The sequence below is a fragment of the Salvelinus namaycush genome, chromosome 3 (assembly GCF_016432855.1).
Source record: "Salvelinus namaycush isolate Seneca chromosome 3, SaNama_1.0, whole genome shotgun sequence".
Taxonomy (NCBI): domain Eukaryota; kingdom Metazoa; phylum Chordata; class Actinopteri; order Salmoniformes; family Salmonidae; genus Salvelinus; species Salvelinus namaycush.
In genome coordinates, this window is record NC_052309.1 from 63442367 (window position 1) to 63459503 (window position 17137).

Here is a 17137-nt window from a genome sequence, read left to right on the forward strand (position 1 = left end):
ACATCTTCCTCACAAATACTCACACACTGTAACATATCATCCAACCCTACAAGTACAAAGAGAAAACAACAGCTGACGTGGATTAGCTGAAGTCACGTGTGAAAAAGGCAAAGAAGGGATGCCAACGTTTATGGTGTCTCGTCACGACCAACAGGTGACGGGTGGAGGGAGACAGACAGAGACAGGCCTATATGGGCTGTTTTATGAGGAAGTAGATCATGTAAACATATTTGTTGTTTAAGAAAAATGTGTGTGTGTATGTGTGTGTGTGTGTGTGTGTCCATATTGGGGTAGAGGATGGGTGGGTTAGCTTTTATGATTCCTCATCTGCAGGGCTGTTAAGCCGGTCGGTACAACAGTCCATAAGCTCCAGCTTACGTCAACAGCAGCTGCACCCAATGGCTCTGGCATCGCTCACCAAATAGGGAGAGTTCTTTAACAGTTGTCTCATCCTCTGTGTATAGGGTCAGATCCTCTCAAGGCACCGAATCAGTCCATTTTACCAGCAAAGCTAGGGATTTTCCAATTATTGTTAATTTACTTTGATTTACAGTAGCTACAGCATACAACTGTTCTGGCGCCAGTTCGCATTACCATTGAGGCAATTATAATTTTGGTTTATGGTTTCAGTGTTATGAATTGTGCTTAGGTTAAATTAGATCCCCGAACATATTATGCTAATAAGTGGGCATTCTGATGTGACTGAATTGACATAGATACAAGGCCATGTTTCCATTTAGTGTTCTACCAGTAGAAAAGTTACTTAGCAACATAATATGCTGTACATGCATGAATATACACATTTCACGACTTGCTCTCCCTCCCTCTAAATCCTTAACCCTCACAGATATGTAGTTAACAAGCAGAAGCACAGGTGTCACTCACCTGTTTGGAATGTTATCACGCGTCATTGCTCCATTAGCGAGTCTAAATGTGCGTACGTGACAGACGCAGGCTTTTGACATGTGAAACCTAAGAATGTGCCGGAGACCCATTACGTCATGGGTTTCAATGGGACCACCAAAGAAGGAGAGGATCTCCCCCACTTTAGGGAGTACACAGTGCTCCTCTTTCAGATGAAGTGCACGCCATTTTGAAAATAGTTACCAATCTCTCAATATTGTCACTTTGAAACAGTCATGCAACCACACCGTGGATATAAAGATGAACATTGCTTTGGACCCAGATGTTTGACATTGAACATTTATTTCCATTGTCGAAACGTTCTGACACACACGCACTGACACACACACACAGACAGAATCGGTCACACACATTGAGGACAAGGATTTGAACGAAAGAGGAGAGGAACAAAAGAGAGATTCAGGTCAGCGACATCTTCAATTCTGCAACAGAGAGAGACACCTGTCATTTCACTTTCGTTACATCATCAGTTTGAACATACAGCATCAGTTTGATGCACGACTCAGGGTGCAGACAAAAAGGTCATGTACTTCACAGTTAAAATGCTGTACTCACTTGATCATTCACCCAGTCATGATGTGTTTCACAAAGGCTGAAATAGAGAGATAGAATTAGCGTATGTATTAACTATAGGTGGGAACCAGTAAGTTTCCTCAGCACACTGCATGAAGTAGTCACCTTGGTAGTTAATGCAGCCATTGCTGTCCTCTTGTCCTTCCATCACTACCTCTATCTCTTTCTCTGTCATCTTCTCTCCTGCCGGTGTAACGGAGGGAGACATTTTCAAATTATGTTAAAGACTCCTTCCTCATAGACACAAAAAAAACATGAATTTCACATTTGATCATAATGTGTTTCACATTAATTACATGATATCACGTGATCTTATGTGAAGATAATGTGATAATGTGATAACATAAAACTACATGTGAAAACATGATCTCATGTGAAATAAATGTGACAACATGAGAATGTTGTCACATTTTCAACATGTGGTACCATGTTCAACATGTGGTTTCAACATGTGGTACCATTTTCAACATGTGGTACCATGAAACTACATCTGAAACTGCAAATTAGATTTTCAAATGTGAATGTTTTCAAATGTGAAAATCTCTAATGTGAAAATGTGGTGTTAACATGTAAACTTTTGTAACGCTTGTCGTTGGAAGAAAGAGAAGAGGACCAAAATGCAGCGTGGTAAGTGTTCATGATAATAATTTAATCAAAACTGAACACTACACAAAATAACAACGAGGAAAAAACGAAAACGAAACAGTTCTGCAAGGTGACATACACTAAACAGAAAACAACCACCCACAAACAAAATTGGGAAAACAGGCTACCTAAGTATGGCTCTCAATCAGAGACAACGATAGACAGCTGCCTCTGATTGGGAACCATACCAGGCCAAACACATAGAAATAGAAAACCTAGACCCACAACATAGAATACCCACCCACATCACACCTTGGCCAAACTAAAAATAGAAACATACAAAACAATCTACGGTCAGCGCGTGACAACTCTACATTGAATACATGTGAACATATGGTTTCACATGTGAACAACTGACCTCAGACGTGTCTCGTTTTCTTTCACTTGTGAACATTTCAGCTCAACATGTGAAAACAGCTATTTCACATGTTTATTGTAAGGGAAGTAATTCAATGATGTAGGGGTCTTAAGGTAAGTGGTATGCTGTTCAGCTAAAGTAGTGTAAAAGTCTTTAACCAATGACAATCCTTGTACTGACTTTTCAGTATGACCCCACCTGGGATTGTCACGACTTCCGCCGAAGTTGGTGCCTCTCCTTGGTCGGGCGGCGTTCCGCGGTCGACGTCACCGGCTTTCTAGCCTCCACCGATCTACATTTCTTTTTCCATTTGTTTTGTCTTGATTGTACACACCTGGTTCCCATTACGTTTGAATTATTTCCCTATTTAACCCTCTGGAGCCATCATGGTTTTGTGCGTGTTTATTGTTGTCAGTTGTCTCGTTTATGTGATTCTGGATTTTCGTTCTCCTTGTTGGAAGATTATTTTGGAGTAAAGTTCCTATTATTACTCATCTCTGTGTCCTGCACCTGACTCCACCTTACCCACATCACCTAGACTCTGACAGGGATTTGAACTCACAACTTCTGGATTTAGGTTAAACTGATCTTTCTCCTGTGCCACAGTCTGTAACATGCTCAGAAGTGCAGCAATTTGATATTTTTCTGTATAGTCTAATGTTGGTGCACCATATTATTCTGTTTTAATATTGCTCCTCAATCACTATGATAAATATAATCGTTTTTCTTGAGTGTATTTAAAAAAAAGCTGAGATTTACTTTGAAGTCCAAAGTGTAGGAATACAGGTGAAATCAGTCATTGACACAGAACGCCGTGAACCAAGAGTTTGTGAGTCCAAATCCCAGGTGAGGACATGTTGAATAATAATTACTGTATAAATAAACATACACGTTATAATAATGTATGCAAAAGTGGGTCAAATATGTAAGTTGAAAACACTCCGACTGCGTGACTTTCCGGGGACACCCTAACGACAGATTTTTGCTTGCAGGGCATCACCAGTGAAATCTCATGTGAAGAATATTCACATGTGAAATTTTTTATCCACATGTGAAAGGTTACGTGATCACGTGAAAATCACTTGAAATTTCACATGTGAAATAAAATGTCACATGTGAAATCGTGTGGTTTTTCCATAACGGAAGCCAAACCCCAAACCAATCCTCTATTCAGATACCCTTAGCGGTTTCACATTAACTTCATAGAGCATACATTACACATCTATAATCACATCATAAACATGAGATTATAGCTACATAGAACATGGGCACTAACCAAGAGTTGCGAGTGCAAGACGCAGCTCGGCGCCCATGACGGTGCCGTTGCCCTCCTTGTCAAAGACACGCAGTCCTTCCACAAAGTCCTCAAAGGTACCCCGGTTCTTGGACTTGGAGATGTGCTGGAACATTGGTAGGAAGGTCTCGAAACCGATCAGCTTAGTGTTCATTTCTATAGTGGCACGGTGAGCAAGGGAAGGAGTCACTTTCGATGAAACCAACTCAACCCATCAACATACAAGCCTCTACAGAGCTCAAGGTGAATAAAGAGATAACGGAAAGTAGGAGAAAGATGGCGAATTAAGCAATGGGTATGACCATGCACATGTTCAAAGGCTGGAGTCATTGTCAAAAGGCAGATATGTCTACAAACTGTGATGCCGTCAGTTAAAATGTTGCTCCTGGTGGACACACTTGCAGAGCAAATTATTGATGTCTATGTCTGTGTGAACACGTAACCAGTGACCACTACTACTTTACAATGTCTATAGAATACTGGTGTGCCCACTGACCCTGTGGCTTGGGTGTCCCTAGGACTCTCATGACCTCTTCGTTGGAGGGGTTCTGGCCCAGCGCCCTCATCACATCACCACACTGGGCGTAAGAGATCTTCATCTCGCTTTTGGGGGTCCTGTCGAAAAGCATGAAGGCCTCTTTGAACTCTGGGGAAGAACACAGATGACCATGTTTAGCTGGGGAAACTAGTGATTCATCAACAGGTCAGGTCATCCAATAAACTTTCCCCTTAACAAATAGTAAAATTGACATCAAAAGATGTTGGATTTTTTAAAGGAAGATCAGTTTACCGTCAATTTGGTCTGCAGTGAACTCCATCTGAAATAGAAAAAAAGAACACTTCAATAGTGGGATATTGCTACTGATTTTGCCCAGCTCATCATTGTAAGCACATTTAGCAATTGTATTGTGAAGGATGAGGTGCATCCGAGGTGCATTCTATGTACATGACATGGGGGGAGTTCTTTGAAAACCTCCAAGGTCAGCTGTGGACACCCCATTTGTGTCTCTAAGAGTAACAGAGCCCCCTAGTTTCAAGATGGTGGGCTTTGTGTGAAACCTAATTCTCCTCCACTGTACCCGTGACCAACACAGACTAATATAAGAACAATAGGAACGCAAAGTTCCGACTGGGGACCCGTTAGAAAGGCTGTTCTAGAACCCCAGAGAGACAGAAGAATGCAGATGAATCCGGATGTAGATCATCTCTGGCACCAAATACCAGCCCAATTTGTTTTTTATCATCCCTGAGATAAACAACCTGACGAGGAACAGTTATGGGCTGAAATGTTATTTTTCCATTGAAAGAGCATGTTGGGAACATAAAACAGTTCTATGAACTGTTTGCTTGATCCAGTCGCTGGAAAGTTTTGTCAGATGTGTGCCACTACGCCAACAAGTCTTTGATCGTACGGTGAATGCCAGCTGCCAAGGCCAAAGGAACAGAATTTTTTTTTTTAATTGATTAGGAATGCTTATAATATACTTTGATTTACCTCCAACATAATCTCATTCAGATGTTATCTTCAACAATTACTGTACCAAGCATTTATTGATCTGAACATAACTAACCTGAAAGGTTATTACATCACTGAAAATGTCACATCCTTTGCAGAGGACAGCCACGCCAAGAAACTTTGCCAATAGAACTTTGCCAACTAATACAACAATGGGTTTTTTCACTAGGCAAATTCCTCAACTTTTGACAGACTTCCCTGTACAACTAACACATCTCTAACTCGTCAACTAAGGATAGCATCCTCTTCTCTCATATTTACTGTCATAAGTTCTACTACAAACACAGGTGGATGAGAGGAGATGACAGCAAAGACTCACAGAGAGGTTAGACCGTAGAATTACAACATACATTCTAGAGCTACGAGTTGGACACTCACCGCAGTGCTTTTGGGGTCAAATTCGGGCTCCTTGGGCTTCTCTGGCTCCGGAGCCGGTGGGGTCGATTTTGCCACCTCCTTCTTCGGCTCGGGCTTCTTGGGGGCCATTGTCCTGGATGGGAAAGTATGTGAGTGAGACCGTGTGTGTCGAGGTGGAGGCTGAGAGAGGACCATCTCTGGAAGAGTTATATACCCAGCTTGGGGGTCCCCACTGAGACAGAGGGGTTGGCTTAGCCCACAGGAGCCAGGATCACATTCTATATAAGGGTAAAAAGACAGTCTTAAGGATAGAACTTCACAAGACTTCATCTATGCGGTCACCTACACGGGCTCCCGGGTGGCGCAGCGGTCTAAGGCATGGCATATCAGTGCTAGAGGTGTAACTACAGACCCTAGTTTGATTCTGGGCTGTATGACAACCGGCTGTGATTGGGAGTCCCATAGGGTGACGCACAATTGGCCCAGTGTTGTTAGGGTTTGGCCGGGGTAGGCCGTCATTGTAAATAAGAATTTGTTCTTAACTGACTTGCCTAGTTATACGAAAGACAGCTACTAATACCTCATCAGGGTTCTCTCTCTCATAATGCCAAATCTGATCAGTATTCAGGTCCCAGTCGACGCTTAACTATTTAGCACATCAGTTGTGACATGTCGCCAGTAAAGGGTTAAGGTGGGTAATAAGTAGTATTTCCTCTTAGTGGGTATGGAGGGGCAGTGGCTTAACTACAATTAGAGAAGCAGGACATTACTCGAGGGAGTTTAAACTATCTTCATCTCTTAACTTAGTTGCCCACAACTCCCAAAGGAGAGAAAGAGAGAGCAAGAAAGCAAGAGAGAGAGAGAGAGAGAGACGGGGAGGGAGAGGCCTGATGGGACTATTTGGGGTTGGAGAGGGGGAAGACTTGTGGGAGGGCAGATGCAGGGTCTGAACAGCTGACTAAGGAAGGAGGAGGGAGACTGATGATGAGGGAAGGAATGGTCTGGCCGTTAGTGTGCTCGGTGAACTAGAATGAACTGACTGAGCTCTTGGCCTGGTAGGCACTGAAGCATAAACATTTGAATGATCTAGACTCTAGTTACTGTACATACACAGTAAATATTTGGACTCCTGTAACGTACTGTATTACACAGTGTTATGTCATGTCTTTGAATAATAAAATGCACTGTAGGCCTATACGGGGGGTCGGTGAAGATTACGAGAACACTATCAAAACATACCATGAAAACCAACCACTATCCTCAGATGCTCTGTTAACCTCTGCCTGGAGCCCTAAAACACCCAAGGGACCCTTCCCGCCCTCTAAATACAGTTTAACAAGAGGAGCCTGCAGCAGGCTGGCCACCTGCTACAGTGGCCCCTAGCATAGCTTCCTTCCTCAGGCTGTGGAGGGTCTGGGTCATCCCCTTGAGAGGGCCACTAATCCCTTCCAGAAGCCTCCAATAAGAGGTGGCAGCACTCACTGCCTTGGAGTAGTCTGCAGCAATACACTACAAAGTTGAAGAACCCTTGCATTATGGGGTGGGTCAACTATGCATCCACGTTTGGGAAACTGTGTACTGCTACTTGCAGTTTATCCCTGTTATAGAGAATGCTTCCAATCTAATTCCCTCAACTAGAGCAGGGACACAGAGTCTTTGAGTAACTCCTCTGTAGGGGGGTAATATTTATCATGTATGATATTATATATACCTTACATGCAGACCCATAATAAGACTATGAAATTAGCCTATTAACATGTTTATCTGACTCTATAAAGATCATTAAAATATGCAAGAGACTACAGTTGAGTTACAGTAATAGGCATTCAAGAAATGTCTGAGAATGGAATTCTAAATATAAGCATATTTAATTACTTTGCAAAAATGAATGATTACACTTACAAGGCCAACCTAAAAAGCACTACATGGGCTTGCTCCTACCTATCGCTCTGATTTGGTCCTGCCGTGCATACCTGCATGTACGCTACGGTCACAAGACGCAGGCCTCCTTATTGTCCCTAGAATTTCTAAGCAAACAGCTGGAGTCAGGGCTTTCTCCTATAGAGCTCCATTTGTATGGAATGGTCTGCCTATCCATGTGAGAGACGCAGCCTCGGTCTCGACCTTTAAGTCTTTACTGAAGACTCATCTCTTCAGTAGGTTCTATGATTGAGTGTAGTCTGGCCCAGGGGTGTGATGGTGAATGGCAAGGCACTGGAGCGACGAACCATCCTTGCTGTGTCTGCCTGGCCGTCTCCCCTCTTTCCACTGGGATTCTCTGCCTCTGACCCTATTATGGGGGCTGAGTCACTGGCTTACTGGTGCTCTTCTATGCCATGCCTAGGAGGGGTGCGTCACTTGAGTGGGTTGAGTCAGTGACGTGATCTTCCTGTCCGGTTTTGCCCTCCCTCGGGCTTGTGCGGTGGCGAAGATCTTCGTGGGCTATACTCAGCCTTATCTCAGGGTAGTGAGTTGCTGATCTGTTGATATGCCTCTAGTGGTGTGGGGGCTGTGCTTTGGAAAAGAAGATGGGGCATTATCCTGCCTGTTTGGCCCTGTCCGGGGGTATCGTCGGACGGGGCCACAGAGTCCCCCAACCCCCCGTCTCAGCCTCCAGTATCAATGCTGCAATAGTCTATGTGCCGGGGGGCTAGGGTCAGTCTGTTATATCTGGTGTAATTGTCCTGTCTTATCTGGTGTCCTATGTGAATTTAAGTATGCTCCCTCTAATTCTCTCTATCTCCCTCCCCTTCCGGAGGACCTGAGCCCTAGGACCATGCCAAAGGACTACCTGGCCTGATGACTGTCCCCAGTCCACCTGGTCATGCTGCTGGTCCAGTTTCAACTGTTCTGCCTGCGGCTATCGAACCCTGACCTGTTCACCGGACGTGCTACCTTGTCCCATACCTGCTGTTTTCAACTCTCCCTCTCTATCTCTTTACCACACCTGCTCTCAACCTCTGAATGCTCGGATATGAAAAGCCAACTGACATTTACTGCTGAGGTACTGACCTGTTGCACCCTCTACAACCACTGTGATTACTATTTGACACTGCTGGTCATCTATGAACGTTTGAACATCTTGAAGAACAATCTGGCCTTAATGGCCAGGTACTCTTATAACCCACCCCTCAGATCCCGGTTCCTCTCTAGGTTTCTTCCTAGGTTCCTGCATTTCTAGGGAGTTTTTCTTAGCCACCATGCTTCTACATCTGCATTGCATGCTGTTGGGGTTTTAGGCTGGGTTTCTGTACGGCACTGTGTGACATCTGCTGATGTAAAAAGGGCTTTATAAATACATTGATTGATAAGCTTAAGTTCCAAAACAAGCATTGCAAGGCATTATTCTAGGCATGATCAGACAGGGAGAGAGAGAAATCATAGCCTGAATGGCCATGCCCTTAAAGTCCCTGGGGTGGAGAGAGAAAGAAAGAGAGAAAGTATCTCACCAGCACAGGCCAGGAACAAAAAAGAGAAAGAGACAATAAACTTAAGACCCTTTAATACATCTTGTTTGAACTCAAAATCTGAGTAGACCAAGAAATAGTACTACTGTAAAGTTAACCTCCAGTTTGACATCAGACCTACAGACCTGTAAAGACGACATAACCTCTGCTTCTCAGAGGTGTGACAATGGGGGTTGGCAAGAATCACACAGAGAATGCTTGCATACAGTGTAAAGTCACTTTGGGGGCTGGGCCATCTTATAATAAAAATATGGTGGGGGCCGTTTTGTTAGACTTCAGTGCGGCCTTTGACATTATCAATCATAGTCTGGGGCGGCAGGTAGCCTAGTGGTTAGTGCGTTGGACTAGTAACTGAAAGGTTGCAAGATCCAATCCCTGAGCTGACAAGGTACAAATCTGGCGTTCTGCCCCTGAACAAGGCAGTTAACCCACCTGTCATTGAAAATTAGAATTTGTTCTTAACTGACTTGCCTAGTTAAATAAATAAAAAATAAGAAAGTCTGCTGCTGGCAAAACTTATGTTATGGCTTTACACCCCCTGCTATATTGTGGATAAAGAGTTACCTGTCTAACAGAACACAGAGGGTGTTCTTTAATGGAAGCCTCTCTAACATAATCCAGGTAGAATCAGGAATTCCCCAAGGCAGCTATCTAGGCTTTTTACTTTCTTCAATCTTTACTGAATTGCCACTGGCTTTGAGCCAGAGTGTCTATGTATGCGGATAACTCAACACTATACGTCAGCTACTACATTGACTGAAATGACTGCAACACTTAACAAAGAGTTGCAGTTAGTTTCAGAGTGGGTGGCAAGGAATAAGCTTGTCCTAAATATTTTTTTTTACTAAAAGCATTCTATTTGGGACAAAACACTCACTAACCCTAAACCTCAACTAAATCTTGTAATAATAATGTTGAAATTGAGCAAGTTGAGGTGACTATACTGCTTGGAGTTACCCTGGATTGTAAACTGTCATGGTCAAGGCATATTGATACAACAGTAGCTAAAATGGGGAGAAGTTATGTCCATGATAAGACGCTGCTCTACCTTCTTGACAGCACTGTCAACAAGGCAGGTCCTACAGGCCCTAGTTTTGTCGCACCTGGACAACTGTTCAGTCTTGTGGTCAGGTGCCACAAAAAAGGACTTAGGAAAATTGCAATTAGTTCAGAACAGGGCAGCACGGCTGGCCCTTGGATGTACACAGAGAGCGATAAATTAATAATATGCATGTCAATCTCTCCTGGCTCAAAGTGGAGGAGAGATTGACTTCCTCACCGCTTGTATTTAAAAAGCCCGGAACAACGGGGACTGTGAAGCAACACAAACATAGGCACAGATATATGCATACACACACACACACACGATAGCATACGCACCTTACACACACATACACATGGATGTTGTACTGTATATATGTGGTAGTGGTGGAGTATGGGCCTGAGGGCACATGGTCTGTGAATGTATTGTAATGTTTTTAAAATTGTATAAACTGCCTTCATTTTGCAGGACGCCAGGAAGAGAAGCTGCTGCTTTGGCTAATGGGGACCCATAATAAATACAAATACAAATACACATACACCTCTCCCTCTCTTTTGCAAATTCATGTATGCAGCAGTAGCCTACTCCACACAAACTGACTCTGTATTCCAACAGGCATGCTTTGCATGGCTTTTCCGCGACTATGTCCTTCATGTAGCCCTCTCTTCTGAGGGACCTAAGTTCATATCAATTTGGACCTAGTATCTAGGTGTGTGGCAGTACAATTAGACTACGTGGTCTGTAAATAGGCAGCCTATGGAATTGTGTGTGGACTGTGTGGGCCTAACCATAAATAAAATAGTGCAGTGCCTCAACGCTCCACCTAGTAGGAAATAACCCTGAAGAAAATATTGTCTACATATAAGAAAAAATATATAACAACCAACTGTTCCTTTAACTGTAGAATAAGTACAAACACAAAGTAAAGTTAAATCAGTCAAATGTATTTATAAAGCCCTTCTTACATCACCTGATGTCACAAAGTGCTGTACAGAAACCCAGCCTAAAACCCCAAATAGCAAGCAATGCAGGTGTAGTAGCACGGTGGCTAGGAAAAACTCCCTAGAAAGGCCAGAACCTAGGAAGACACCTAAAGAGGAACCAGGCTATGAGGGGTGGCCAGTCCTTTTCTGGCTGTGCCGGGTAGAGATTATAACAGAACATGGCCAAGATGTTTAAATGTTCATAGATGACCAGCAGGGTCAAATAATAATAATCACAGTAGTTGTCGAGGTTGCAACAGGTCAGCACCTCAGGAGTAAATGTCAGTTGGCTTTTCATAGCCGATCATTCAGAGTATCTCTACCGCTCCTTCTGTTTCTAGAGAGTTGAAAACAGCAGGTCTGGGACAGGTAGCATGTCCGGTGAACAGGTCAGGGTTCCATAGCCGCAGGCAGAACAGTTGAAACTGGAGCAGCAGCACGACCCCAGGTGGACTGGGGACAGCAAGGAGTCATCAGGCCAGGTAGTCCTGAGGCATGGTCTTAGGGCTCAGGTCCTCTGAGAGAGAGAGAGAGAGAGAGAGAAAGAAAGAAAGAAAGAAAGAAAGAAAGAAAGAAAGAAAGAAAGAAAGAAAGAAAGAAAGACAGAAAGAAAGAAAGAAAGAAAGAAAGAAAGAAAGAAAGAAAGAAAGAAAGAAAGAAAGAAAGAAAGAAAGAAAGAAAGAAAGAGAGAGAGAAAGAGAGAGAGAAAGAGAGAAAAAGAGAGAATTAGAAGGGGCATACTTAAATTCACACAGGACACCGGATAAGACAGGAGAAATACTCCAGATATAACAGACTGACCCTAGCCCCCTGACACATAAACTACTGCAGCATAAATACTGGAGGCTGAAGCAGGAGGGGTCGGGAGACACTGTGGCCCCGTCTGACGATACCCCCGGACAGAGCCAAACAGGCAGGATATAATCCCACCCACTTTGCAAAGAAACAGCCCCCACACCACTAGAGGGATATCTCTAACCACCAACTTACCATCCTGAAACAAAGCCGAGTATAGCTCACAAAGATCTCCCCCACGGCACAACCCAAGCGGTGGCGCCAACCCAGACAGGAAGATCACGTCAGTGACTCAACCCACTCAAGTGACATACCCCTCCTAGGGATGGCTTGGAAGAGCACCAGTAAGCCAGTGACTCAGCTCCTGTATTAGGGTTTGAGGCAGAGAATCCCAGTGGAGAGAGGGGAACCTGCCAGGCAGAGACAGCAAGGGCGGTTCGTTGCTCCAGTGTCAGACTACACTCAATCATAGGACCTACTGAAGAGATGAGATTTCAATAAAGACTTAAAGGTTGAGACCAAGTCTGCGTCGCGCACATGGATAGGCAGACCATTCCCAAAAAATGGAGCTCTATAGGAGAAAGCCCTGCCTCCAGCTGTTTGCTTAGAAATTCCAGGGACAATAAGGAGGCCTGCGTTTTGTGACCGTAGCGTACGTGTAGGTGTGTACGGCAGGACCAAATCGTAACGATAGGTAGGATCAAGCCCATGTAATGCTTTGTAGGTTAGCAGTAAAACCTTGAAGTCAGCCCTTGCCTTAACAGGAAGCCAGTGTAGAGAGGCTAGCACTGGAGTAATATGATCAAATTTTTTGGGTCTTGTCAAGATTCTAGCAGCCGTGTTTAGCACTAACTGAAGTTTATTTATAGCTTTATCCGGGTAGCTGGAAAGTAGAGCATTGCAGTAGTCTAACCTAAAAGTGACAAAAGCATGGATTAAAGTAAAGTTATACATTATTATTCAGCTCAAGGTGTGTCAATTCAGTTTAAATAAAGCAAATTAAAAACATGTTATAAATCAACAATTATTATCAACACCTTTGATGTTGCAGAGACTGGAAGACTAGTCAGGATCGAGGGAAAGATGAACGGAGAAAAGTACAGAGAGATCCTTGATGAAAACCTGCTCCAGAGCACTCAGGACCTCAGACTGTGGCGAAGGTTTACCTTCCAACAGGACAACGACACTAATCACACAGCCAAGACAACGCAGGAGTGGCTTCGGGACTAGTCTATGAATGTCATTAAGTTGCCCCGCCAGAGCCCGGACTTGAACCTGATCAAATATCTCTGAAGAAGCCTGAAAATAGCTGTGCAGCGATGCTCCCCATCCAACCTGACAGAGCTTGAGAGGATCTGCAGAGAAGAAAAGGAGATACTCCCCAAATACAGGTGTGCCAAGCTTTTAGCTGTCAAAGGTGCTTCAACAAAGTACTGAGTAAATGTAATATTTCATGTAGTAAATTAGCAAAAAATATCGAAAAAAGTCATTGTTTTGTCACTATGGGGTATTGTGTGTAGATTGATGTGGGGAAAAAACGATTTAATCCATTTTAGAACAAGGCTGTAACATAAAAAAATGTTTAAAAAGTCGAGGGGTCTGAATACTTTCCGAATTCACTGTATATGATGATGTGTATGTATGAACAGTGTATGAATATAAAAGGTGTGTATAGCAGCAGTTACAGTTGAAGTTGGAAGTTTACATACACCTTAGCCAAATACATTTAAACTCAGTTTTTCAAAATACCTGACATTTAATCCTAGTAAAAATATACCTGTATTAGGTCAGTTAGGATCACCACTTTATTTTAAGAATGTGAAATGTCAGAATAATAGAAGAGAGAATGATTTATTTCAGCTTTTATTTCTTTCATCACATTCCCAGTGGGTCAGAAGTTTACATACACTCAATTAGTATTTGGTAGCATTGCTTTTAAATTGTTTAACTTGGGTCAAACGTTTCGGGTAGCCTTCCACAAGCTTCCCACAATAAGTTGGGTGAATTTTGGCCCATTCCTCTTGACAGAGCTGGTGTAACTGAGTCAGGTTTGTAGGCCTCCTTGCACTTTTTCAGTTCTGACCACAAATTTTCTATAGGATTGAGGTCAGGGTTTTGTGATGGCCACTCCAATACTTTGACTTTGTTGTCCTTAAGCTATTTTGCCACAACTTTGGAAGTATGCTTGGGGTCATTGTCCATTTGGAAGACACATTTGGGACCAAACTTTAACTTCCTGACTGATGTCTTGAGATGTTGCTTCAATATATCCACATAATTTTCCTGCCTCATGATGCCATCTATTTTGTGAATTGCACCAGTCCCTCCTGCAGCAAAGCACCCCAACAACATGATGCTGCCACCCCCGTGCTTCACATTTGGGATTGTGTTTTTTGGCTTGCAAGCCTCCCCCTTTTTCCTCCAAACATAACGATGGTCATTATGGCCAAACAGTTCAATTTTTGTTTAATCAGACCAGAGGACATTTCTCCAAAAAGTACGATATTTGTCCCCATGTGCAGTTGCAAACCGTGGTCTGGCATTTTAATGCAGTTTTGGAGCAGTGGCATCTTCCTTGCTGAGCGGCCTTTCAAGTTATGTCGATATAGGACTCGTTTTACTGTGGATATAGATACTTTTATACCTGTTTCCTCCAGCATCTTCACAAGGTCTTTTGCTGTTGTTCTGGGATTGATTTGCACTTTTCGCACCGAAGTACGTTCATCTCTAGGAGACAGAACGCGTCTCCATCCTGAGCGGTATGACGGCTGTGTGGTCCCATGGTGTTTATACTTGCGTACTATTGTTTGTACAGATGGACGTGGTACCTTCAGGCATTTGGAAATTGCTCCCAAGGATGAACCAGACTTGTCGAGGTCTACAATATTTTTTCTGAGGTCTTGGCTGATTTCTTTTGTTTTTCCCATGTTGTCAAGCAAAGAGGCACTGAGTTTGAAGGTAGGCCTTGAAATACATCCACAGCTACACCTCCAATTGACTCAAATTATGTCAATTATTCTATCAGAAGCTTCTAAAGCCACGACATCATTTTCTGGAATTTTCCAAGCTGTTTAAAGGCACAGTCAACTTAGTGTATGTAAACTTCTGACCCACTGGAATTGTGATACAGTGAATTATAAGTGAAATAATCTGTCTGTAAACAATTGTTGGAACAATTACTTGTGTCATGCACAAAGTAGATGTCCTTACCGACTTACCACAACTATAGTTTGCTAACAAGACATTTGTGGAGTGGTGGAAAAACGAGTTTTAATGACTCCAACCTAAGTGTATGGAAACTTCCGACTTCAGCTGTATATAGGATGAGCCTTGACTAGAATACAGTATATACATTTGAAGTTGGTAAAACAGTATGTAAACATTATTAAAGTGACCCGTTTTTCAATGACTATGTGCATAGGGCAGCACTCTCTAAGGTGCAGGGTTGAGTACCAGGTGTTAGCCGACTAGAAAACAGTGACTAAAGTTCAGGTCAGGGTACTGGGCGGAGGCCGGCTAGTGGTGACTATTTAATAGTCTGATGGCCTGGAGATAGAAGTGTTTTTTCAGTCTCTCTGTCCCAGCTTTGATGCACCTGTACAGTCTCTGCTTTCTCGATGGTAGTGGGGTGAACAGGCCGTGGCTTTGGTGGCTGAGGTTCTTGATGATCTTCTTGGCCTTCCTGTGACACCGGGTGCTGTAGATGTCCTGGAGGGCAGGCAGTGCGCCCCCGGTGATGCGTTGGGCTGACCGCACCACCCTCTGGAGAGCCCTGCTGTTGTGGAAGGTGCATTTGCCGTACCAGGCGGTGATACAGCAGGATGCTCTCAATGATGCATCTGTAGACGTTCGTGAGAGTCTTCGGGGCCAAGCCAAATTTCTTCAGCCTCCTGACGTTGAAGAGGAGCTGTTGCTCCTTCTTTACCACACTGTCTGTGTGGATGGAGCATTTCACGTTGTCAGTGATGTGCACACCGAGGAACTTGAAGCTTTTCACCCTCTCCACTCTCTAAACAATAACTGGTAACGTTGGATAGTTATAGAAAGGTCTGGAAATCACCTTTCTGGTAATATAGTTATACATTGCTAAGGTGTAGTCACTTTTGAGGACACAAGCTCATGACATAGTACAAATATTATGGAAATATGAAAAATCATATATAATTTTTTCCATTTTCACAAAAGTGGGGCAACTGGACTTGATATGACTGAAATGCTTTCTAAATATAAAAACAATTACATTATAAAGAACTTACTATAAGATTTCACCTGTCTTATAATTGTAAATAAATATTCAATATTGGCACTATTTCATATAACTGATGACAGAATTTTCTCCCTAACGTCCGCTGAGTGGCGCAGAGACACCATTCAAATGTCTGCAGACTCATTACAACTTCAGCTTTAGCTTTAAGTATGAAGTGATTTTGTCCATCAGTGACCAAGTGAAAGTGTTCTTGTTTCAATTCTATCAAATTATCTAGTATTTTTTATGTTGAAAATTCTGTAGAAAATTCTGTTGCAAGATGAATCTGCTATTGTTGCATCTGCTGGACTCTCCCATTTCACAGACACAGGAAATCATTCCTTTGTCTGGTTAGGTCAGAAAATCTTAAACGTCACTCCCATTCAAATGTGGGGTCTGAAACCTGACACTTCAAGTCAGCTTCGCTGAGAGAGCGGAGAGCAGAAAGATGAGGGTTCCCTCCACTAAAAGGCACCCTTTGACGTTCTGTAAGAAATTGTATTAGATATTGGTAACTTGTTTTAACAACTTCTCAACATTACCTATAAGTTGACACAACATACACACCCCCTCTTTCTCTTGGATATATGCTGGACACATAGGACATATACACGGCACCCACAATTCCCCTCCCCCATGACAATCACACAGACACACCCAACCCATGGTTGGACCTCAGGACAAAGAACTCTCAGGAACCAATGGAACGTGGACACCAGGCCTGATCAGGACTACCCAAGACCCAGATCGACCAATCGGAAGGCCGGACTCGCAGATCTACCTACTTTGCTTGTTGTCTATATAGTACTGTACATTTCTGGAAACTGGCCTCTTTCCGGACGATTCACTAGGAGTCAGACTGAAAGAGCCTTGCTGCAAGATTTTACTAAGATATCTTTACATGTAATTAAACGGCCTTATTATAAAATTATCCACC

The 17137-nt window shown here is 43.2% G+C and overlaps 1 protein-coding gene across 2 annotated transcripts; it reads right to left on the reverse strand.

The window, feature by feature from the left end:
- Positions 1-1487: 1487 nt before the first annotated feature.
- On the reverse strand, positions 1488-5796 carry myl4 (myosin, light chain 4, alkali; atrial, embryonic). Of its 2 annotated transcripts, none has more exons than XM_038989122.1 (6): positions 5689-5796; positions 4585-4612; positions 4291-4440; positions 3777-3950; positions 1603-1680; positions 1488-1516 (listed from the first exon to the last, which is right to left on the reverse strand). In XM_038989122.1, the coding sequence occupies exons 1-6, from the start codon at positions 5794-5796 to the stop codon at positions 1488-1490; spliced, it is 567 nt and encodes a 188-aa protein (XP_038845050.1). The 2 variants fall into 2 exon arrangements, with proteins under 2 accessions (XP_038845050.1, XP_038845051.1); XM_038989123.1 differs by having other exon boundaries at positions 4585-4606; positions 5683-5796.
- Positions 5797-17137: the final 11341 nt, after the last annotated feature.